The sequence below is a fragment of the Anomaloglossus baeobatrachus genome, chromosome 11 (assembly GCF_048569485.1).
Source record: "Anomaloglossus baeobatrachus isolate aAnoBae1 chromosome 11, aAnoBae1.hap1, whole genome shotgun sequence".
Lineage (NCBI taxonomy): Eukaryota > Metazoa > Chordata > Amphibia > Anura > Aromobatidae > Anomaloglossus > Anomaloglossus baeobatrachus.
In genome coordinates this window covers 153028405-153052655 of record NC_134363.1, presented here as the reverse complement: position 1 = coordinate 153052655, position 24251 = coordinate 153028405, and the positions used below count along the sequence as shown (strand labels likewise).

At 45.0% G+C, this 24251-nt stretch overlaps 1 protein-coding gene across 2 annotated transcripts in view; it reads left to right on the top strand.

The window, feature by feature from the left end:
- Positions 1 to 24251, top strand: part of CFAP74 (cilia and flagella associated protein 74) — a 365782-nt gene that overhangs the window by 293124 nt on the left and 48407 nt on the right. For both annotated transcript variants that reach the window (XM_075327962.1, XM_075327961.1), the window contains exons 28-30: positions 2708 to 2853; positions 5150 to 5284; positions 23383 to 23492. In XM_075327962.1, the coding sequence (XP_075184077.1) occupies positions 2708 to 2853; positions 5150 to 5284; positions 23383 to 23492 (391 nt within the window). The remainder of the gene's footprint in view (positions 1 to 2707; positions 2854 to 5149; positions 5285 to 23382; positions 23493 to 24251) is intronic.

Here is a 24251-nt window from a genome sequence, read left to right as displayed (position 1 = left end):
TCTATCTCTTTGTCTGTCTGTCTCTTTCCCTGTCTGTCTATCTATCTCTTTCCCTGTCTGTCTCTTTCCCTCTCCTTCCCTGTCGGTCTCTTTCCCTCTGTCTCTTTCCCTGTGTCTCTTTCCCTGTGTCTGTCTCTTTACCTGTCTGTCTCTTTCCTTCTCTTTCCCTGTGTGTCTGTTTCCCTGTGTCTGTCTCTTTGTCTGTGTCTGTCTCTTTACCTGTCCGTGTCTGTCTCTTAACCTGTCTCTCTTTCCCTTTCTTGCCCTGTCTGTCTCTTTCCCTGTCAGTCTGTCTCTTTGTCTGTCTGTCTCTTTGTGTCTGTCTCTTACCCTGTCTATGTCTTTTTCTTACCCTGTCTGTGTCTGCCTCTTTCCCTGTCTGTGTCTGTCTCTTTCCCTGGCTGCATTGTGACACGGCAACATTCCAAATAAGGGCGTGGCTGCGCATTCTTCTGAAGTTCTGGCTGCACTGTGGCTCCCAGCTCCATTCGCTTTAATGGAGGCAGGTTTTTTGGTGGATAACTGTAAAGCGCGGGGTTAAAATTTCTCCTCAAAACATAGCCTATCACGCTCTCGGGGTCCAGAAGTGTGAGTGTGCAACATTTTGTGGCTGTAGCTGCGACGGTGCAGATGCCAATCCCAGACATACATACATACATACATACACACATACACACATTCAGCTTTATATATATATTAGATATATATCTTCCTCACCGTATAGTAATCAGTACTGTCAGCTCCAGACCACAGTCAGAACCCCATCTGCACAGCTCTTGTTCCCTAATGTGCAGGTTTACAGGCTACTCGGAGGCATGACTTTAGGCTGATTTGCATTTTTATCTAGTGAGTCACACCCCCTTAGTAAAGACCATACAATTAGCACTAAATAAAAAGGTCTATATCTCTGGAATTATGTGGCGGATTTTAATAAAATTACAATAGTATATCTAAGAAGATAATACCAGCGCTAAACTCTGTATAACTTGGTTGGCAGCTAGATACTGGCAAACACCCTTAATTTGCCAAGGGAAAATGAATATAAAGATATAAAATTAAAATTTTATAAAAATCCGCACCACTCCAAGTTTTTATAAATCAAATAATATTATGTAAAAATAGGATTGATAGACCAAAAGGAAAGATATATATATATATATATATATATATATATATTATTTTTTTATTTTTTTTTTTTAATTGTTTCCTTTATTATTTTTTCAATAGGCACAATTATAAACACTCAGACTAACTAAAAATCAAGTAATAAGTAAAAAATTTGCATACAAGATAATAAATCACAGCTACAGATAAGTTATAAGTGTGTAAAAAAAAGCCCCGGCTGACGGCTAATAGCTGTGGTTCACAATTTAATGATAAATATATATTTCTGAGATCGCAGGGTTTAAACACCTGCAGTATTAGTAAAAATTTTACTTATTACTTGATTTTTATTTAGTCTGAGTGTTTATAATTGTGTCTATTGAAAAAATAAAAAAGGAAACAATTTAAAAAAAAAAAAAAAATTATAAGTTTCCTTTTGGTCTATTAATCCTATTTTTACATAATATTATTTGATTTATAAAAACTTGGAGTGGCGCAGATTTTTATAAAATTTAAATTTTACATCTTTATATGGTTTTTAATAAAATAAAAAACAGAATACTGTTGTGTGGTGTCATGGTGGCGTCGGACTCTGTTCACACTGCAGAGTCCGACAAACTACCTGGAATTCTTTAGTTGCACAGCCTCTCATGGGCGTCGGCTGGTTCTGGCTTCACTGCTCTCCAGTACAGCGGGAGTTAATTTCTGCTGGTCTGTGATAAGCTGCTGGGAGCTCAGGCTGCTGATCACCATCTCCAGCCTTCATAAGGTTCTGGATTCTGGGGCTGAGTGCCGGATATAGCTTTGTTTCCTGGTTCTTGTGGTTTAGCTGTTACATGGTGGTAGTTTTGCATGGTGTGTGAGTCCCCCAGTTGTGCGTTAATACCTTACCCCTTTTGCTTTACTCCCCTGTTCACATACTGTCCCTCCATTGTGTTTAAGTGCAGTGTGTGCGAGTTTTTGTTTACCCTTGTCTGTGCCCATTTGTGGGGTTTTTGTTACTGGGTCTCCGACCCGCTCCCAGGGTGGGGGGAGAGTAGTATCAGAGCTCGAACAGGAGTGAGGGCCATGCTGGGGGCTCAAACTTGACAACCATCAAGCCTACTTTAGAGATATGAGACAGCGCAGGGGCCGCAGTCTTAGGGTCAGCCTAGGAGCTCCTGTTCTATCATTACATACCCCATGACAAATAGTTATTTTATACCTCAATTATCCCCACTGTGATCAATACAGCAGGGATAAAATAAGAGCAAACACTAGTGACCGGTCTTTTTTAAGACTGTATTACGCAGTCATCAGAGTTCAGTATTCCTGGTTGTAGATTGTATATTTTTAATCTTTTATCTATATTTATTTTTTAACAAGTTGCTGTTCGAGAAACTTTCCCGTCGACTCCTTGACTTTCTCATTATACATCAGTAGTATCTGAATTGACTGTTGTAAGACAGGGTCTCTTTGTACACATCTGATCCATAAAAAATTTAAAAGAAAACTGGATGTCGGAAATTCAGATTTTAATGTGAACTTGATGAAACATGTTTTCGGTAAACCACAACGATGATATTTAATATTCAGATGTGAAATACTTATTATTCTGTTTCAGACCAAAAAAGAAAGAGTAGAAGGTTCCTCAAAGAAGGGTAAAAGAAAACAACTTGCCTCTCCTAAGGAGGTGCCAAAGGAGAAGCCCCTGAAGTCGACAGAGCAGGTCCTGATGGAGTTACCTAAAATAGAAGATATCAGAGTGGAGTAAGAACACCATAAACTATTGTGTAGTATTCGTTTAACCCTCAGCCTAGAATAATAATAATTCAGGGCTTTGAAAAAGCTATTTGCATAGTCTTGAATGATAACATTGCAAAGTGCGTAAATACGACATAAATTGCAAAATTGCTTGTTTTCACTTTGAGCAACAAAGAAACAAACCCTTCAAAGGTGATCTGTCAGCAGGTTTTTGCTATGTAAGCTGAAGACAACATGTTGCAAGGGTTAACACATAGAAATCACTCATGCCTGTCTTATCAAGGACTGATCTATTTGGCTATGTGGACCCTTATCATTGCTCATACACATCCATGGCAGTCCGGCATTCCCCCCCCTCTGTTTCACACTTCACTGTCGATGTACAATATCTATGGAGAGCCTGGTGTGGGCGGGGACAGCTCTCTCAGCTCTCCTATATTGCTAAATCTAAACATTCTGATTGTGCCAGAACGGCTTCAGCCAGTAATCTAAGTGATGCATCGATGGATTCAGAATCTCTTTGCCTACATCATGCTGCTCTCAGATGAGGTAGCAAAAACCTAATCAAAAATTCCCTTTAAATTGCACCAAATTAATCAGCCTTCCTTTTGCTGACAGTGGTTCATTCTCTTATAAAATCTGCAGACACTTTTGTCTCACTTTACACCACCTATTCACTGGATTTTTTTGTACCAGATATTTGTATCCAAAATGTGATACAATTTTGGTACAACGTGTCAAGGTGCAAAAAGTGTCTAAAAAAACCCCATAATGTAGTGCACATGTAAGGTTTTGTTTTTGGTTTTTTGGGGTTTTGTTTTTGTGGTGCAGTTTGCCCTAGGATTTTAGCTCTCCCACTATTTTTTGCTGCTTCTGGGACTTCTAGTGATTAATTGAAATCTGTCAGGTAACTAGTCAGTAATTGTAAATTTTTCCAGCAGTACCAACCCAGGGAAGATTAAGCATTATACACTTCCTTTTAAAATCAATAGGCTGTGTCTGCGTAATGTAAGGACATTTTGACTCCACGAAAATCAGATGCAAGTTTTGGCAACTTTTCACTCAGGCAAATAGATCAGAGCCCTGGATCCCAATCTGTAAACCATACTGCCTAAAGGATAAGATGTGGACACACTGGGTTGAAATGGATTTAACCAAGGGGTCTACCCATTAATAGAAGTCAAGGAGTTCCCAGGCAAAGGGATCTGGACTTTACTCTTGGGGCAGTGATTGTCACATATGACTGTAGGATATTGAGGGACCATAGGCTATCCCTAACGTCTGGATTACCCCTGATTGTGAAGATGCCGGAGTCGCGAGTCTTACAAGTTTTCCTGACCAGAGCTAAACTGTCTCCTCCCCAGGGAATGAAGGGGCAGGAGTGTGATGACAACACAGATTAAGACAGACGGGGGGGGGGGGGGGAAACCAAAACTGAGACACACGGTAAACTCACAGGGACAGTAAGAAACTAAGGAAAAAAGCAAGAGAAGTAAGGCAGCAACAAAAGGACAACAAGGGCTAACACTACATTCACTCACACCAACAAAATACAACAACCACTAGTTAGTCTGGATCACAACACCTTACCAGACCAGTATAGAGAAGCTATAACTGGCATTAAAGGAAGAGTCCAGCGAGCATATATAGGAGGGGTTCGAATGTGGCTGGCTCTCCCACAGCTTATTATCAAAGGAGACTAATAAGCAGCCCAGCAGAGATTAACTTCTGCCTGTGAACCACAAGTCTGTGGGTCAACGCCCAAGTCTGCCTGTGCTGATCACAGACATCAGAAAAGTCAACAGCCAGAGTGCCAGAATCTTCAGTCTGCACAGATCCCGAAGCCGCCATGACAGTCAGCGATGTTTGTAAAGCCCTCCTTGTGACAGCGATCTGGTGATGCCTTCTACAGGCTCCATTTATAGGGCAGTCAACACTAGGACGTGGTTCAACGTTAGCAAGTGGAGTCCATTCACAACAGTACAGAGGATAAGGTCAGGACTGCTGGTGTGCAGCCAATATGGTAGACAAGCAGAAGGTCGGAATGGGTCGTAGACAGATTGGCAATATTTTGCAGGCATGACACAGCACTTGAAGCTATTTTGTAGCCTGAAGTTATAAGTAATATTATGTTATACGTCTTCTGATACAAGAATTCTATTCATGAACTAGTGGTTCTCGGTGAATTGCTTTCAACTCGGATTTCACATCCAGGCGGTAAGATTGGAACGTATCTGCTTCTTTTTTAAGTGACTCATGGGTTCACTTTGATTTCTGAGGTCTTGTTTCTTATTTATTTCAGGTCTGATGAGTATTCAGCTGCCAGAGTCTCCATCTACCGAAGGTTTACGGGAAGGTTTGAGAAATATAAAATACCCTGCTTCATTGCCAGCTGTGATGTCAGCAATAGGAAGGCCGAAGAAGATCTACATTTCAGGTACAAACTTGATAAGAATACAAAAAAATAAGACCTTCCCATGTCAAGATTTTTATCACAGCTAGGGTATGTGGTGCACACCTGGGTCTTTTTTTTTAATCAGTTTTTCATATCAAAAACTGAGTTTTTGAGGAGCTTTGGAGACTTAAGGGGGCTTTACACGCTACGAGATCGCTACAGCGACACAGAATTTGTGACACACATCCGGCCGCTGTAGCGATGCCGTTGCGTGTGACACCTATGAACGATTTTGTATCGTCGCAGAGAGTGCGAGGTACTGAAGTAAAGGGAGGCGACTGAAGATAAGTGTGGCATAGTTTTAACACAATCTCATAGTGGTGATAACTGTAACTGTTTAATTTCATTAGGGATTTGTTGTCTGTGTTTGTCTGGGGTACTGTGAAAAAGCAAAAAAAAAAAAAGTGTGTCTAGTGATTTAGTCAGTAGTATTAGCCACACCTGTTTCTAGAAGCTTCTAGCAGCTTCTAGTAGTCCTTGTAGAACTATATAAACCAGCCAGAGCAAGCAAGGTGCTGAGAGTGCGAGGTACTGAAGTAAAGGGAGGCGACTGAAGATAAGTGTGGCATAGTTTTAACACAATCTCATAGTGGTGATAACTGTAACTGTTTAATTTCATTAGGGATTTGTTGTCTGTGTTTGTCTGGGGTACTGTGAAAAAGCAAAAAAAAAAAAAAAGTGTGTCTAGTGATTTAGTCAGTAGTATTAGCCACACCTGTTTCTAGAAGCTTCTAGCAGCTTCTAGTAGTCCTTGTAGAACTATATAAACCAGCCAGAGCAAGCAAGGTGCTGAGAGTGCGAGGTACTGAAGTAAAGGGAGGCGACTGAAGATAAGTGTGGCATAGTTTTAACACAATCTCATAGTGGTGATAACTGTAACTGTTTAATTTCATTAGGGATTTGTTGTCTGTGTTTGTCTGGGGTACTGTGAAAAAGCAAAAAAAAAAAAAAAGTGTGTCTAGTGATTTAGTCAGTAGTATTAGCCACACCTGTTTCTAGAAGCTTCTAGCAGCTTCTAGTAGTCCTTGTAGAACTATATAAACCAGCCAGAGCAAGCAAGGTGCTGAGAGTGCGAGGTACTGAAGTAAAGGGAGGCGACTGAAGATAAGTGTGGCATAGTTTTAACACAATCTCATAGTGGTGATAACTGTTGCTGTTTAAGAAGAGAAGAGTCGCCGTAAGCTGATCGATTGCTGGGACTTGCCGGGTCTCGCTGTTTGAGGACATCGCAAAACCGTGCGCCTGACGGCGCGCGACTTTCGCCTGTCATACGCTACATCAGCATTATGGAAGAGAAGAAAATCCACATGGTCACCTGCAACACATGCTACATGTTTACGGATCTGCCGCACAAAAAATCCAACTTCACCTGTCAAAAGTGCAAACTTGTTGCCCTCTTAGAGGAAAAGGTGCAGGGACTGGAAGAAAGAATAGCAACTTTGAAGCTAATTAAAGAAAATGAGGACTTCTTGGACGAGGCAGAAGCAACAATTCAGGATATGGAAAGTGAGAAAAGCTTCAGAACACATACAGAGGCTGAAAAGTGGACACATGTGACCAAAAGAAGCCAGCGGATCAAGTGGTCGGCACCACCCACACAGCTTAGCAACCAATATGAAGCCCTCATGCTGGAGAACGAAAATGGCACAGCTCAGGATGATACCGTCTCTACAGGAGAAGACACAGTATCATCAAAAGAAGTTACTTTGTCAACAAAAGCAGAAACAAAAGACACTCAAAAACACTCAGGAGCAAAATGCAGTGCATCCAGAAAGAAAAGAAGAGTGGTAGTTATGGGCGACTCACTACTAAGAGGCACGGAGGCAACTATCTGCAGGCCGGACATAACCGCACGAGAAGTATGCTGCCTACCGGGAGCAAAAATCAAGGATGTGGCCAACAGGATACCAACTATCCTCGGATCCAAGGACGAATACCCGTTCCTATTGATACATGTAGGAACAAACGACACGGCAAGAAATGATCTACCAACTATTTGTGAAGACTTTGAAATTCTGGGGAAGAAAATTAAGGAACGGAACGTACAGGTTGTTTTCTCATCAATCCTCCCAGTCGATGGCCATGGTGTCAGAAGATGGAATAGGATACTAGATTTGAACAACTGGCTACGACGGTGGTGCAGGCAGCAAGGATTTGGATTCTTGGACCATGGAGTGAATTACCTCTACGATGGACTTCTCGCAAGAGACGGGATACACCTCACAAAACCTGGGAAACACACGTTCGCCAGAAGGCTTGCCACACTCATCAGGAGGGCTTTAAACTAGAAGAAGAGGGGATGGGAGAAAAAACAGCAGACAAGAACATGCAACAGAAGGACAAACTAATCAAGGATACTAGATGCCGTAAAGAGGACCCAAGACAGGGTAATCAGAAGGAAGCTGAGAAAAGGGGAGCAAAACTTCTTTCCTGCATGCTGACCAATGCAAGAAGCCTGACCAATAAGATGGAGGAACTGGAGCTGGTAATGTATGAGGAGAAATACGACATAGTAGGAATAACTGAGACATGGTTAGATGATAGTTATGACTGGGCGGCTAACCTGCAAGGATATGAATTGTTTAGGAGGGATCGTAAAAAAAGGAAAGGGGGTGGAGTCTGTCTATATATAAAGTCCAGTTTAAAGCCCAGACTAAGAGAAGATATTCAAGAGGGAAATGAAGAGGTGGAGTCTCTATGGGTGGAGATACAAGGAGGGAAAACTAATAAAATCCTCATAGGGGTTTGTTATAAGCCACCAAATATAACAGAAACTACTGAAAATATATTATTGAAACAAATAGACAAAGCAGCAAATCACAATGAGGTGATTATTATGGGGGACTTCAATTACCCCGATATAGACTGGGAAACTGAAACCTGCGTATCTCAGAAAGGAAACCGGCTTCTGTCAGTAACTAAGGATAATTATCTGTCCCAACTTGTACCAGGCCCAACTAGAGGGGCAGCCCTTCTGGACTTAATTTTAAGCAACAGGCCAGATAGAATAACAGACGTACGAGTGGATGGGCACCTAGGGAATAGTGACCACAATATAATACAATTCCACTTGTCCTTTAGTAAGGTGCCTTGGAGGGGGGTTACAAAAACGCTGAATTTCAGCAAAGCAAAGTTTGATCAGCTTAGAGAAGACCTTCGCCAAATTGATTGGGACAATGTCCTCAAAAATGGGAGCACAGAAAATAAGTGGGACATTTTTAAATCGGTATTAAACACCCACTGCGGGCTAGCCATACCATACAGAAATAAAAGGGCTAGGAACAGGAGAAAACCAATGTGGCTAAATAAGGATGTAAAAGGGGCAATGAATAATAAGAAAAAGGCATTTAAAAAGCTAAAACAAGAAGGCAGCGAGGAAGCATTAAAAATATATAGAGAAAAAAATAAAATGTGTAAAAAACAAATATATTTAGCAAAAGTAGAAACTGAGAGACTCATTGCTAAGGAAAGCAAAGCAAATCCCAAACTATTCTTTAATTATATAAACAGAAAAAAGATTAAAATTGATGGTGTTGGCCCTTTAAAGAATAATGAGGGTAAAATCATAGAAAGCGATGTGGGAAAAGCAAATGTTTTAAATACTTTTTTCTCAACTGTGTTCACACAGGAAAAGCATATGCCAGGGGAAATGCAGAGTGATCATGTAAATGCCCCATTAAGTATGACCTGCCTAACCCAGGAAGAAGTGCAGAACCGACTTAGTAACATTAAAATTGACAAATCACCAGGCCCTGATGGCATTCACCCTCGGGTATTAAGGGAGTTAAGTAATGTGATAGACAGGCCTCTATTCCTTTTATTTAAAGACTCTATAGAAACTGGGTCTGTTCCACTGGATTGGCGGCTAGCAAATGTGGTACCAATATTCAAAAAAGGGTGCAAAAGGGAACCTGGAAACTATAGGCCAGTAAGCTTAACATCTGTTGTGGGTAAAATGTTTGAAGGGTTTTTAAGGGATACTATTATGGAATGTCTCAATGTTAATAACTGTTTAACTCCATATCAACATGGATTTATGAAGGATCGCTCCTGTCAAACTAACCTGATCAGCTTCTATGAGGATGTAAGCTCTCACATGGACCGAGGAGAATCATTGGATGTCATTTATCTCGACTTCGGTAAAGCATTTGACACTGTCCCACATAAAAGACTGCTAAGTAAAATGAGAAAGCTTGGGCTCGGGGAAAATGTGTGTAGATGGGTAGGTAGCTGGCTTAGTGGTAGAAAACAAAGAGTGGTTATTAATGGTGCATACTCAGATTGGGCCAGGGTTACTAGTGGGGTGCCACAGGGGTCTGTATTGGGCCCCCTACTATTTAATATATTTATTAATGATCTGGTGGATGGTTTACAGAGTAAAATATCAGTATTTGCAGATGATACAAAACTATGTAAGGTAGTGTGAGACTGTGACCGGGGTTATATATGACGGCCGGTATGTCTCGCCCAGGTTGTGCTCACTCCATGATAGAAAGTAAATCCACTATAGGGTTAATGCTGTTTCCCTACAGGCTTAAGGAAGGGTTAAAAGGAAACAGGAACGAGGGCAGGTGTGCCGGGTGTGGGGGAAGTGACCAGAACTTCCTGAGCCCTCTGCTGGAGAGGCACAGGTATTTTGTTATGGACTTTTTGTTTGGACATTAAACCGTGTGCTGTGAACCTTGATGCCTGGATCCCGTGTCTTCTGCTGCGCAGCCGACCGCGCTACCTCACATATGGTGGAGAATCGGCGGGCATGACAGCCGGTGAGGTGTAGCATCCATCCCTGGTGACCCAGCTGCGCATGTCCTGGATTCGAGCGGCTATACTACAGCCCAAACCCGGCGACGCCATGGAGGACATACTAAAGCATTTGGCTCAGGCTAATGCACAGCAGCAACAGACCAATGCACACCTGCTCCAATCCTTGCAAGTGCAGGAAAAAAAACTCCAAGAACAGTTGGATCAGGCCAATGCACGTCAGCAGCAATCCTTGCAAGTGCAGGTCAAAATGCACCAAGAACAGATGGAGCAGGCCAATGCACGTCAGCAGCAATCCTTGCAAGTGCAGGACAAAAGGCACCAAGAACAGATGGAGCAGGCCAATGCACGTCAGCAGCAAGCCTTACAATTGCAGGAAAAAAGGCACCAAGAACAGATGGTTCTCCTGGCCAAGTCGATCCGTGCCGGACCGGCAGCAACAACCCCGGGACCAGGTGACGACGGCAGCGTCCGGAAAGCGGTGAGACAAGCGTTGCAAAAGATGACCCCGGGTGATGATGTGGAAGCGTTCCTGGCGGTGTTTGAGCGGGTGGCCAAGCGGGAAAAGCTGCCGACCCCGCAGTGGGCTGAGGTATTGTCGCCCTATCTGATGGGGGAACCCCAAAAAGCGTACCTGGACCTCGGTACCGAGGACGCCATTGACTATGTGACCCTGAAAGCCGAAATACTGGCTCGGTTGGGGGTGAATACCTATGTACGGGCTCAGCGGGTAAATCAGTGGTTCTATGAGGAAGCCAAACCCGTACGCTCCCAGGCCTATGACTTATTACATCTTGTAAAAAAGTGGTTGCAGCCTGACACTCTGAGCCCGGCGCAAATGGTGGAAAGGGTAGTAGTGGATCGTTTTGTGCGCACTTTACCCGTCACCGTTCAACGGTGGGTAGGACAGGGTGACCCGAGTACCCTGGACCAATTAGTGTCCCTGGTAGAGCGGCATGTGGCTACGCAGGACTTGATACGGGACACTGAGACTTTGCGTACCGCCCGTCGGTCCGGCCCCTCCAAGCCTAGGGCCAAGGACCCACCGCTGACAACGGTACAGGAGTCCCCTACCGTCCCGTCTGAGGCCGCGGCCGCCATTCCTGAGGTCCGGAAGGTTCTGTACCCTAAACGACAACCCGTCAAGGGGGTTTCCGTCCCCATTAGATGTTGGCGGTGCCAGCGGGTGGGACATATGGAAGCCCAGTGTCCACTCACCACGGAGCCCATGGATTGTGGGGTTACCCGGCGGGGTTCAATGTATGCTCAGGTGGTGTGTACCGCTGACCTGGTCTCCCCAGAGACAGAGCCCCACTTGTGCCAAATACAGGTGAATGGATGTCCGGTTACAGGATTGTTGGATTCCGGAAGCTTAGTGACCCTTGTGCGATCCACCTTGAGAGCTAAAGTAAAGGCCACAGGACGCACTGTGGGGGTGGTTTGCATACATGGGGACCGCCACGACTATCCCACGGGGATTGTCACCATCACAGCACCTTGCGGTCAGGTGCAACATGAGGTGGGACTTCTTAACACTCTTCCTTATGACGTGATCCTAGGAAGGGATCTGCCCTATTTTTGGACTTTATGGAGGGGACCCCCTAAGTCCCCTCAGATATTGGTCGGTCCGGGACCTGAGCCCTACAATCCTGAATCCGGGACACCTGCCGTAGGGGTCACGATGATAGGGACAGAGTGTGAACCCGATAGGTCACCCCTAGAGGTATTGGCAGGAGAGGCTGAGACGGTCGAGCCCATCCCGGAGTTGGAGGCGTCCCCGGATACGTTTGGGACAGCCCAACTCCAGGACCCTACGTTAATACATGCCCGGAGTCGGGTGACAGTAGTTGACGGGGTGGCACAGCTGCCCAGTGCCCAGGTAAGGTACCCCCATTTCGCTCTTAAGCAGGATTTACTCTACCGGGTAGATGAAATACGGGGCGTAGGGGTAGAACAGTTGGTGGTGCCCCAGCCGCATCGCCGGCGGGTCCTCGACTTGGCTCATAAACACCTGATGAGTGGCCACCTAGGGGTCAAGAAAACGCAGGAGCGAATATTGCAAAGGTTCTATTGGCCCGGGGTCTTTGGGGAGGTAAAACGGTTCTGCGAAACCTGCCCGGAGTGTCAGCTTACTGCACCCCTGACCCATTTTCGCAGTCCGTTGGTACCGTTACCCATTATAGAAGTCCCTTTTGAACGGATAGGGATGGATCTGGTGGGGCCCCTCGTAAAGTCCGCTCGAGGGCACCAACACATCCTAGTGATCGTTGACTATGCCACCCGGTATCCCGAGGCGATACCTCTCAGACATACTGCAGCAAAGCTTATAGCTCGGGAGTTGTTTGCTGTGTTCTGCCGGGTGGGATTGCCCAAGGAGATCCTTACGGATCAGGGGACCCCATTCATGTCTAAAGTGACCAAAGAGCTATGCCGGCTACTCCAGATCAAGCAGTTGCGTACGTCTGTGTATCATCCGCAAACGGACGGTTTAGTCGAGCGTTTCAATAAAACCCTGAAAACCATGCTAAAAAGGGTGATTTCAAAAGACGGGAAAGACTGGGATATGATGCTTCCCTATTTGATGTTTGCCATACGAGAGGTGCCACAGGCATCCACGGGGTTTTCGCCTTTTGAATTGTTATACGGGCGACATCCCCGGGGATTGTTGGACCTGGCAAAGGAAACATGGGAACAAGAGCCCACCCCCCATAAAAGTGTGATTGAACACATTTTGGGTATGCAGAACCGCATAAGCGCGGTCATGCCAATTGTGAAGGAGCACTTACAGGAGGCTCAGGCCGCGCAAAGCGGCCGCTACAATAGACAAGCCACCGTGCGGACCTTTAAACCCGGGGATCGGGTGTTGGTATTGATCCCCACGGCGGAGAGCAAATTCCTGGCTCAGTGGCAAGGCCCCTACGAGATAAAGGAAAGAGTAGGGGTGGTTAACTATAAAGTATTGCAGCCCGGTAGGCGGAAACCTGAACAAATATACCATGTCAACCTATTAAAACCTTGGCAGGAACGGGAAAGCCTGATGGCTGTTTTTTCCCCACCTCCCTCCTCTTCGGGTCGTTCACATCCGGCTCCAGCGACCTCCGGAGAGGACGAACCGGAAGTAAGGATTGGAGAAGCCCTCACCAAGCAACAGAGGCGAGAGGCCAGACGGTTGGTTCAGCAGAACCCCGATGTCTTCTCCGAGCTGCCCGGTAGGACCAGTCTGATACGACATGATATTGTCACCGAGCCCCACCTGAAGGTACGCCTGAAGTCATACCGGGTACCGGAGGCTCGACGACAAGCCATATCGGAGGAAGTAAAGACAATGTTACGCCTGGGGGTCATCGAAAAATCCCGGAGTGAATGGGCTAGTCCGATTGTCCTAATACCAAAACCCGATGGCTCCTTAAGGTTCTGCAATGACTTTAGGAGATTGAACGAAATATCCAAGTTCGATCTCTACCCCATGCCCCGGGTGGATGAGCTGATTGATAGGCTGGGACAGGCGCGATATTTTACCACGCTCGACCTGACCAAAGGGTACTGGCAGGTGCCACTAACGGAGTCCGCCAAGGAGAAAACCGCTTTTGTTACGCCGGAGGGTCTCTTCCACTATGTTGTCTTGCCTTTTGGGTTACATGGCGCTCCGGCCACGTTCCAGAGGTTGATGGACTTAGTGCTGGAACCCCACCAGGCGTATGCATCAGCGTACCTGGATGACATCATTATTTACAGCTCCGATTGGCAGACCCACTTGGAACAGGTACAAGCGGTGGTGGACGCGCTTCGATCAGCCGGATTGACAGCCAATCCCAAGAAATGTGCGTTGGGACTCACGGAAGCCCGCTACTTGGGCTACGTGATAGGCCAAGGAGTGATTAAGCCCCAAATTAACAAGGTTGAGGCGATCCAGAAGTGGCCTAGACCCCTGACCACGAAGCAGGTTAGGGCCTTCCTGGGTATCGTGGGGTACTACAGGAGGTTTGTAAAGGATTTTGCGGGACTATCAGCCCCCTTGACGGACCTTCTCAAAGGCAAGAAGTCCGTCATGGTGCGGTGGACTCCGCAGGCCGAGGACTCCTTCAGGGCCCTGAAGGGGGTCCTGTGCGGACAGCCCGTTCTGGTCAACCCTGATTTCCGGAAGGAGTTCATTGTACAGACTGACGCCTCGGAGGTCGGCCTGGGGGCAGTGCTGTCTCAGGTGGTTCAGGGGGAGGAACACCCCGTCACCTTCTTGAGTAGGAAGCTCACCCCTCCCGAGCGGAATTATAGCGTAGTGGAGAAGGAGTGCCTGGCGATCAAGTGGGCCTTGGAGTCCCTACGCTATTACCTGCTGGGACGGCGGTTTCGCTTGGTGACGGATCACTCTCCACTGGTCTGGATGAGGTCCGCCAAGGAACGGAATGCCCGGGTTACCCGGTGGTTCCTTTCTCTGCAGAACTTCCGGTTTACGGTTGAACACCGGGCCGGTAGGTTGCAGGGCAACGCCGATGCCTTGTCCCGCGGCCCGTGCTTGATGGCTGGAGTTCAACCCCGCACGCTTGAACTGAGGGGGGGGGTATGTGAGACTGTGACCGGGGTTATATATGACGGCCGGTATGTCTCGCCCAGGTTGTGCTCACTCCATGATAGAAAGTAAATCCACTATAGGGTTAATGCTGTTTCCCTACAGGCTTAAGGAAGGGTTAAAAGGAAACAGGAACGAGGGCAGGTGTGCCGGGTGTGGGGGAAGTGACCAGAACTTCCTGAGCCCTCTGCTGGAGAGGCACAGGTATTTTGTTATGGACTTTTTGTTTGGACATTAAACCGTGTGCTGTGAACCTTGATGCCTGGATCCCGTGTCTTCTGCTGCGCAGCCGACCGCGCTACCTCACAGTAGTTAACACAAAGGAGGACAGTTTGCAACTACAGATGGATTTGAGTAAATTGGAGAATTGGGCTGAAAAATGGCAAATGAGGTTTAACACAGATAAGTGTAAGGTTATGCACATGGGAAGGAGAAACAGATGCTACGATTACTTACTAAATGGGAAACTGCTGGGGAAATCAGACATGGAAAAAGACTTAGGCATCTTAGTGAATAAGAATCTAAATTGGAGTGCCCAGTGTCAGGCAGCAGCCACCAAAGCAAATAGGGTGATGGGATGCATTAGAAGAGGTCTGGGGGCACGAGATGAAAACATCATTCTCCCTCTGTACAAATCACTAGTCAGACCACACTTGGAGTATTGTGTGCAATTTTGGGCGCCGGTGCTGAAGAAAGACATTACTGAACTTGAAAGGGTTCAGAGGCGGGCTACTAAAATAATAAATGGAATGGGTGCATTACAATACACGGAAAGGTTATCAAAATTAGGTCTATTTACTCTAGAAAAGAGAAGACTTAGGGGAGACCTAATAAATATGTACAAATATATCAGAGGGCCATATAGAGATCTCTCCCATGATCTGTTTGTACCAAGGACTATGACAAGAACAAGGGGGCATTCTTTTCGATTGGAGGAAAGAAAATTCCTACATCAGCATAGAAGAGGGTTCTTCACGGTAAGAGCAGTGAGGCTCTGGAACTCTCTTCCTGAGGAAGTGGTGATGGCCAACTCACTGAATGAATTTAAGAGAGGAATGGATGCATTTCTTGTTAGCAAAAGTATAGAAGGTTATAAATAGCATAATCTTACAGGTAGATAGAAGAGCGACCTAGATTATTAGAGGAATGGGGGGGGCTGCAATACCAAGACAGGTTATTAAACTTGGGGTTAGTTAGTTAGGAAAAACAAAGGCTTAGGGGGATCTAATCACAATGTATAAATATGAGGGGACAGTACAGAGACCTTTCCAAAGATCTCTTTACACCTAGGCCTGCGACTGGAACAGGGGCATCCGCTAAGTCTTGAGGAAAGAATGTTTAATCATAATCACAGATGAGGATTCTTTACTGTACGAGCAGTGAGACTATGGAGCTCTCTGCCGTATGATGTTGTAATGAGGGATTCACTAGTAAAATTTAAGCAGAGCCTGAACGCATTTCTTGAAAAATATAATATTACCAGTTATGTATATTAGATTTTATGACAGGGTGTTGATCCAGGGAACTAGTCTGATTGCCGTATGTGGAGTCAGGAAGGAATTTTTTTCCCCATTGGAGCTTATTTGACACATTGGGGTTTTTTGCCTTCCTCTGGATCAACATGTTAGGCTACAGGTTGAACTAGATAGACTTAGAGTCTCCCTTCAACCTTAAAAACTATGAAACTATGAAAAAACGTGCAAAATCGCTCATCGGTGACATGGGGGTCCATTCTCAAATATCGTTACTGCAGCAGTAACAAAGTTGTTCCTCGTTCCTGCGGCAGCACACATCGCTCCGTGTGACACCTCAGAAACGAGGAACCTCTCCTTACCTGCGTCCCGGCCACAATGCGGAAGGAAGGAGGTGGGCGGGATGTTACGTCCCGCTCATCTCCGCCCCTCAGCTTCTATTGGGCGGCGGTTCAGTGACGCTTCTGTGTCGTCGCTGTGACGCTGAACGAACCGCCCCCTTAGGAAGGAGGCGGTTCGCCGGTCACAGCGACATCGCAGGAAAGGTAAGTCCGTGTGACGGGACCGGGCGATGTTGTGCGACACGGGCAGAGATTTGCCTGTGTCGCACAACCGATGGGGGCGGGTACGCACGCTGGTGATATCGGTACCGATATGGAAGTGTGTAAAGCGGCCTTTAGGGTACATTATTATTATTTATTATTATAGCGCCATTCATTATTATTTATTATAGCGCCATTTAATCCATGGCGCTTTACAAGTGAAAGAGGGTATACGTACAATAATCATTAACAATACAAAACAGACTGGTATAGGAGGAGAGGACCCTGCCCGCGAGGGCTCACAGTCTACATGGAATGGGTGATGGTACAATAGGTGAGGACAGAGCTGGTTGCGCAGTGGTGTACTGGATTGAGGGCTATTGTAGATTGTAGGCTTGCTGGAAGAGATGGGTCTTCTGGTTCCTCTTGAAGCTTTCCACAGTATGGGAGAGTCTGATATGCTAAGGTAGAGCGTTCCAGAGTATGGGGGAGGCACGGGAGAAATCTTGTACGCGATTGTGGAAAGAGGAGATAAGAGAGGAGTAGAGAAGGAGATCTTTTGAGGATCTGAGGTTGCGTGCAGGTATCTCTAATAGCAGTCTTTTGGACGCAGCGTGTTTCCGCTGTGTCCAAAATGCTGCGTTGTAAAGTTTAAACACAATTGATGGGATTTAAAGAAATCCCATGCTAACTGTGCTTCTTTTCTCCACAGTGTAGACTGATGCATGGCGCAGCTTTCCGAGCCGCAGCATGTCAATTTATGCTGCGGAGACTTGAGTGTTCTTCGTAGGGAGAACACAAAGTCCGCAGCAGCTCGAACCCTGATCGTGGGCACGGGCCACTGTGGATTCATGGGGACAGCACTCGCATCCCTGCAGAAGAGGACATGTTGCGTCCAAGACACAGTGTGCCTTAATCGTGTGCACCCACCCTTAGAGAAGGATTTACAGTTTCTGTTCCAAAATCTCATTGAAAAACTGTGCACATAACCTTTTAGTGATTGTTAGCCACAATGTTACTCTTGCTGCACTGGAATGAAAAGTAAAATATTTACAGGGAATCTGATATTAAATTATGTATCTCGGTGTACATCAGTTTTGAAGCAATAAAATACTCAGTGGGGCACATGATGTTTCATAGTCCAGCTTTAAAGGGAACCGGTCAGCAGATATGCCGACTATAAGCTGCGGCCACCACCGGTGAGCCCTTATACACAGCATTCCAGAATATTATTATTATATTATTATTATACTGTATATAAGAGCCCAGGCCACGCTGTATAACATAAAAACACTTTTATAATACTCACCTGTGGGGCGGTCCGGTCCGATGGGTGTCGCTGCTCTCGGCCCGGAGCCTATTCTCTGCGGCGATCGCCGTCCTCCTTCTTCTGAGGCCCGTGTACATGATGCATCCTACGACATCCACCTAGGCCGGCATTGAGATCCTGCATAGCCACACTTTGATCTACCCTGCTCAGAGCAGATCACAGTATTGTATTACGCATGCGCGGGTGGTCTTTAACTTTTCCTCATTCCTGCGCATTACAGTACTTTGATCTGCCCTTATTAGGGCAGATCAAGGTGCGCCTGCGCAGGACCGCAATGTCTGCCTGTGTGGATGACTTGGACATGTCATCCATACCGGGCTGGGTAGAATGAGGACAGAGACCGCAGCAGAGAGGAGGCGCCGGACCCAAAAACAGCGACACCCATCGGACCGGACTGTCGTCTAGATGAGTATTATAAAAGTGTTTTTATGTTATACAGAGAAGCCTAGGCTCTTATATACGGTATTCTGGAATGATTTATATATTGGATCCCTGGATGGGAGTGCGTTCTTAAACCAAGTTACTTTTATATCAAAGCCAATTTTCCCATAGGAAATAATTGAAACGCAGACAATTCGATCCACAACCCAAAAATATTTACTGCATTTATACAAACTTATTACATTAATACAATATAATGTACTGTATTCATATAAAATCATTACAGAACACTAATACAAAATACCGTACAGTAAAAACATATAAAACAAATTAAACTGTCTATTAGCTTACAATACAATTCGTGTGCGAGAGGTACAGTATAAGCAATGTGCTGCACTGGTTATCAACAAGAAAGTACAATACTGTATCCACAAATGCAAATTGATAGACATGCTATATAGTGTATACTGTACCGTGCAATGGTATACTCTATACAGTATACAGTATACAGTACATATGTACAGAAAGTTACCTCCAGAGCGGGTCAGAGCGCGGTGAAACGACGGAACCGGAAGTGTGCACGGTGAGTATTTGCTCTTATTGCAAAGCATTGCTCTTAAACCAAGTTACACATTTGTAAAAAGGTTTGCTTGTCTTGCAAAACGCTCTCAAACCAAGTTACTCTTAATCCAAGGTTCCACTGTATTTAAAAAGTCGGAAGGGGGAGAGAAAAGGACCAAAAAAAAAATCACAATTATTTGCACAAAAACTACTTGTAGGGGAAAATAAGTGACTTTTTAAAACTAGAAAACTGGCACGGAGCCCGCTATAAATATCTGTACCCTTTTATGATGTCCATAGATATTGCTGTTAATATTGACTGTATATAGCTTATATCACAATGTCTAAAAGATCAAGGCAAGATATTCCGTATTATGAGCAGTTTTCAGAGCAGGTAGAAATATTTACGAGGCTTCTTTCCTTGAAATAAAAGATTTTAAGTTATTACCCTGTGCAGGGAATTGATCCGTGTGCAGAGTAATACTACTACACGGCATAATAAAAAGCTTTTTCTCGTTTGAGTTTGCAAGACTGGACGAGTATTCATTACAATTATTGTCTTGAAGCAAATTTTTTAGGTACAATTTGATACTTTTAGTACAAGAAAATTGGGTGGCAAAGGAATAAAGTACTTTGAACCCATAATTATCCCTTTACATGATTCCCATAGGAAAGTATGGGAAATTATTATTATATTATATTATTATTATTATTATTATTAATAAAGTACTGTGTAACGATAACTATGCAACTTTGTGTTTTATATTTTATGTTTCATTTCATCATTGCTTTCAAGATCTCTGCTTCCTGCCAGAGAATGGAAAGATTTATTGTACATATTCGGTGTCTTAAAACCAGAGTTAAAAATGTCAGCATTGAGGTTTAAAGGGAATATGTCACTAGGTGTTTGCAAACTAATCTGAGTGAGAGCAGCATGATGTAGGGGCAGAGACGCTGACTCCAGTGATGCGTCTCCTAACTAAGCTGCTTGCTGTAGTTTTAATAAAATCAGCATGAAATTATCACTAGAGGACTGGTAAACCTACTGTCAAGTCATTCCACAATAAGAAAGAAAGCCACGGCACTCACAGTAAAAATCCAAATTCGTTCTTTATTGGTTCCATGAAGTAGGGTAAAAGAGCTGTGAGAGGGCCAGGTGCAGGCTCCTTGGGGACAACGGCCCTTTTGTACCAATAAAGTAGGGTAAAAGAGCAGCAATAAGGCCGGGTGCAGGCTCCTTAGGGACAACGGCCGTTTTGTACCTCCTGGTACTTCTACATAGAAGCACCAGGTGGTACGAAACGGCCGTCGTCCCCAAGCAGCCTGCACCCGGCCCTATTACCTCTCTTTTACCCTACTTTATGGAATGAATAAAGAACGGATTTGGATTTTTACTATTCGTGCCGTGGCTTTCTTTCTTATGGTGGACTATTTGGATCTCCTTTTGTGTTTCCACGAGCACCCAGGACCAACGCAGTGGTCTGCTGACCGGATCGGACTCACTCCTCCCTGGCACCAGCATATGGCACAAGACTGTGGTGCACACCCACTTCTCTTTTGATTTATTCTACTGTCAAGTCATCCGGCATATTCATGAGCTCTGTATAACCCTCACCAGTGACTGGTAGCTTTTTGCCTACGCACAGTGTACACAGAAAGCTGCCAATCAGTGGTGTGGGTGAGGTCATACAGAGCTCAGAATTCAGAGAATGGCTAGATCTGCAGCAGAAAAACACTGATTTTTATCAAATCTGCAGCAACTATCCTGGTAGTTACTCTGCCCCTACATCATACTACTCTTAGATGGGGTAGCAAAGATCTTGTTACATGTTCCCTTTAAAGGGTTTTCCTTTTATATTAATGAACTATTTGTATACAGATGGCGTGTTATAAAATCATAGGGGCTCCTATTGAAGATTAACGACAGCAGCCACTAAACAACTTGCAGAGCTGCTCTGCTCCGCTCTAAACACTCTTTACAGACCGCCGGCGGTGGTGATCAGCTGATCATCGGAGGTGCCGGGTGTTGGAGACACAAATCTAATATTTATGACTTATCGTAAGGATGGATGTGGCCCAAATTTGAATGGGGATTTTCAAATTCTTCCCCAACAGAAGATATTGGGGGAAAGAGACCGATCAAGCATCATAATATATATACATATATATATCTATCTATCACCCATTCCCTGTAGACTGTGAGTCCTCGCGGGCAGGGTCCTCTCCCCTTCTGTAGCCTGTGAGCCCTCGCAGGCAGGGTCCTCTCCCCTCCTGTAGACTGTGAGCCCTCGCGGGCAGGGTCCTCTCTCCTCCTGTAGACTGTGAGCCCTCGCAGGCAGGGTCCTCTCCCCTCCTGTAGACTGTGAGCCCTCTCGGGCAGGGTCCTCTCTCTTCCTGTAGACTGTGAGCCCTCGCAGGCAGGGTCCTCTCCCCTCCTGTAGACTGTGAGCCCTCGCAGGCAGGGTCCTCTCCCCTCCTGTAGACTGTGAGCCCTCTCGGGCAGGGTCCTCTCTCTTCCTGTAGACTGTGAGCCCTCGCAGGCAGGGTCCTCTCTCCTCCTGTAGACTGTGAGCTCTCGCGGGCAGGGTCCTCTCTCCTCCTATACCAGTCTGTTTTGTACTGTTAATGATTGTTGTACTAGTTTTTATGTATACTCTCTTTCACTTGTAAAGCACCATGGAATTAATGGCGCTATAATAATAAATAATGATATCTATGTACACATTTATGGGTGTCCTTTCCCGGGTAAGGTCAATTAGAATTACCAAAATTATTTATATTTGCCAAATGCCAGATATAGGTGTGTCTCTAATTAACTCAGATGTTGCCAATACACCAATCAGAAGCTTGCAAATACATGACATCATCATATGGGCTGTCCCATATTGTTTAAAGGCATAGTACTCTTAGTGCATGTAAACGTTTGACTTTGCAGAAAGTAATAAAAATGCCTTAAAACATTCTCTCCCTCATTATTGTGGAATTTGGCAAATATAAATAATTTTGGTTCCTAATTGATCTAAAACGGAAAAGGTTTATTCTGATTTCATGTCACATAGTGAGAAAAACCTGCAGATGTGTCTGTATAGAGAGCGGAGAGAAAAACCTGCAGATGTGTCTGTATAGAGAGCGGAGAGAAAAACCTGCAGATGTCTGTATAGAGAGCGGAGAGAAAAACCTGCAGATGTGTCTTTTTAGAGAGTGGAGGGAAAAACCTGCAGATGTGTCTTTTTTAGAGAGCGGAGGGAAAAACCTGCAGATGTGTCTTTTTAGAGAGCGGAGGGAAAAACCTGCAGATGTGTCTTTTTAGGGGGCGAAGGGAAAAACCTGCAGATGTGTCTGTATAGAGAGCGGAGAGAAAAACCTGCAGATGTGTCTGTATAGAGAGCGGAGGGAAAGACCTGCAGATGTCTTTTTAGAGAGCGGAGGGAACAAGCTGCAGATGTGTCTTTTTAGAGAGCGGAGGGAAAAAGCTGCAGATGTGTCTTTTTAGAGAGCGGAGGTAAAAACCTGTTGACGTGTCTTTTTAGAGAGCGGAGGGAAAAACCTGCAGATGTGTCTTTTTAGGGGGCGAAGAGAAAAACCTGCAGATGTGTCTGTATAGAGAGCGGAGGGAAAGACCTGCAGATGTGTTTTTAGAGAGCGGAGAGAACAAGCTGCAGATGTGTCTTTTTAGAGAGCGGAGGGAAAAAGCTGCAGATGTGTCTTTTTAGAGAGCGGAGGGAAAAACCTGTGGACGTGTCTTTTTAGAGAGCGGAGGGAAAAACCTGCAGATGTGTCTTTTTAGGGGGCGAAGAGGAAAACCTGCAGATGTGTCTGTATAGAGAGCGGAGGGAAAGACCTGCAGATGTGTTTTTAGAGAGCGGAGGGAACAAGCTGCAGATGTGTCTTTTTAGAGAGCGGAGGGAAAAAGCTGCAGATGTGTCTTTTTAGAGAGCGGAGGGAAAAACCTGTGGACGTGTCTTTTTAGAGAGCGGAGGGAAAAACCTACAGATGTGTCTTTTTAGGGGGCGAAGGGAAAAACCTGCAGATGTGTCTGTATAGAGAGCGGAGAGAAACACCTGCAGATGTGTCTGTATAGAGAGCGGAGGGAAAGACCTGCAGATGTCTTTTTAGAGAGCGGAGAGAACAAGCTGTAGATGTGTCTTTTTAGAGAGCGGAGGGAAAAAGCTGCAGATGTGTCTTTTTAGAGAGCGGAGGGAAAAACCTGTGGACGTGTCTTTTTAGAGAGCGGAGGGAAAAACCTGCAGATGTGTCTTTTTAGGGGGCGGAGGGAAAAACCTGCAGATGTGTCTTTAGAGAGCGGAGGGAAAAAGCTGCAGATGTGTCTTTTTAGATAGTGTATGGAAACTTCTGTTTTCAACTGGATATATACTGTATATTGTAAAGTGCTATGGAATATGTTGGTGCTATATACACAAAATGATTCCTCTTATATACTGTTTATAACTTTTATGTCTCTACAGCCCACACAACACCCTGTATCTGGAGCTTCACTGTCCTGCGATTGCACCACCTTTGATTGTCAGTTCTGAGAACGGACGCCATCTCCTCGGCTTCGGAGAGGTTGCAATAGGTATTTAATCACTTGAACGAGGCAGATAGCAGTTAATGACTGAACATGTCCTTGCACTTCATTATAAAATGACCCAAGTAGCTTCGTTTAACATTACTATCAACACGTTATTGATGGCGGTTGGCATCCTTCGATGAGTAAATGCCTAACAAGCCAGGCGTTTTAGATGTGTATAAGCTGCCCGATGTCGGGATTTCTCGTCTTCTTTTTTTTTTTATTTCTATCATGAGTGAAGGGAGGGGGTGATGTGTTTATTTGATGGGCCACGCTTCTTCCATAGATTACCAAGTTTAATGGATTTTCAAATTAAAAGCAACAAGCATATCTGTAAACGGCTCAATTACAGTTTATGTTAGCGTGTCATCGCTTCTTCTTTCCGCTGCGTTAACAAGGTCATAAAGATTTTTGCCTATATTACATTCAATATGTAGAATTTATTTGCAGAATTAAATACAAATATTTAGTAATTATTATTAACAATTGATGCCCCTCTCTTAATGAGTAGAGTTGAGCGCGGTTCGCGGTTCGAGGTTCTCCAGTTCTAGGCTCGAGTGATTTTGGGGCCTGTTCTAGATCGAACTAGAACTCGAGCTTTTTGCAAAAGCTCGATAGTTCTAGATACGTTCGAGAACGGTTCTAGCAGCAAAAAAAACAGCTAATTCCTCGCTGGCTTTCCGCTGTAATAGTGTAAGTCACTCTGTGACTCACACTATTATGACATTTCAGTGTGTAGTGTGCGTGAACAGCGCCTTCAGATCA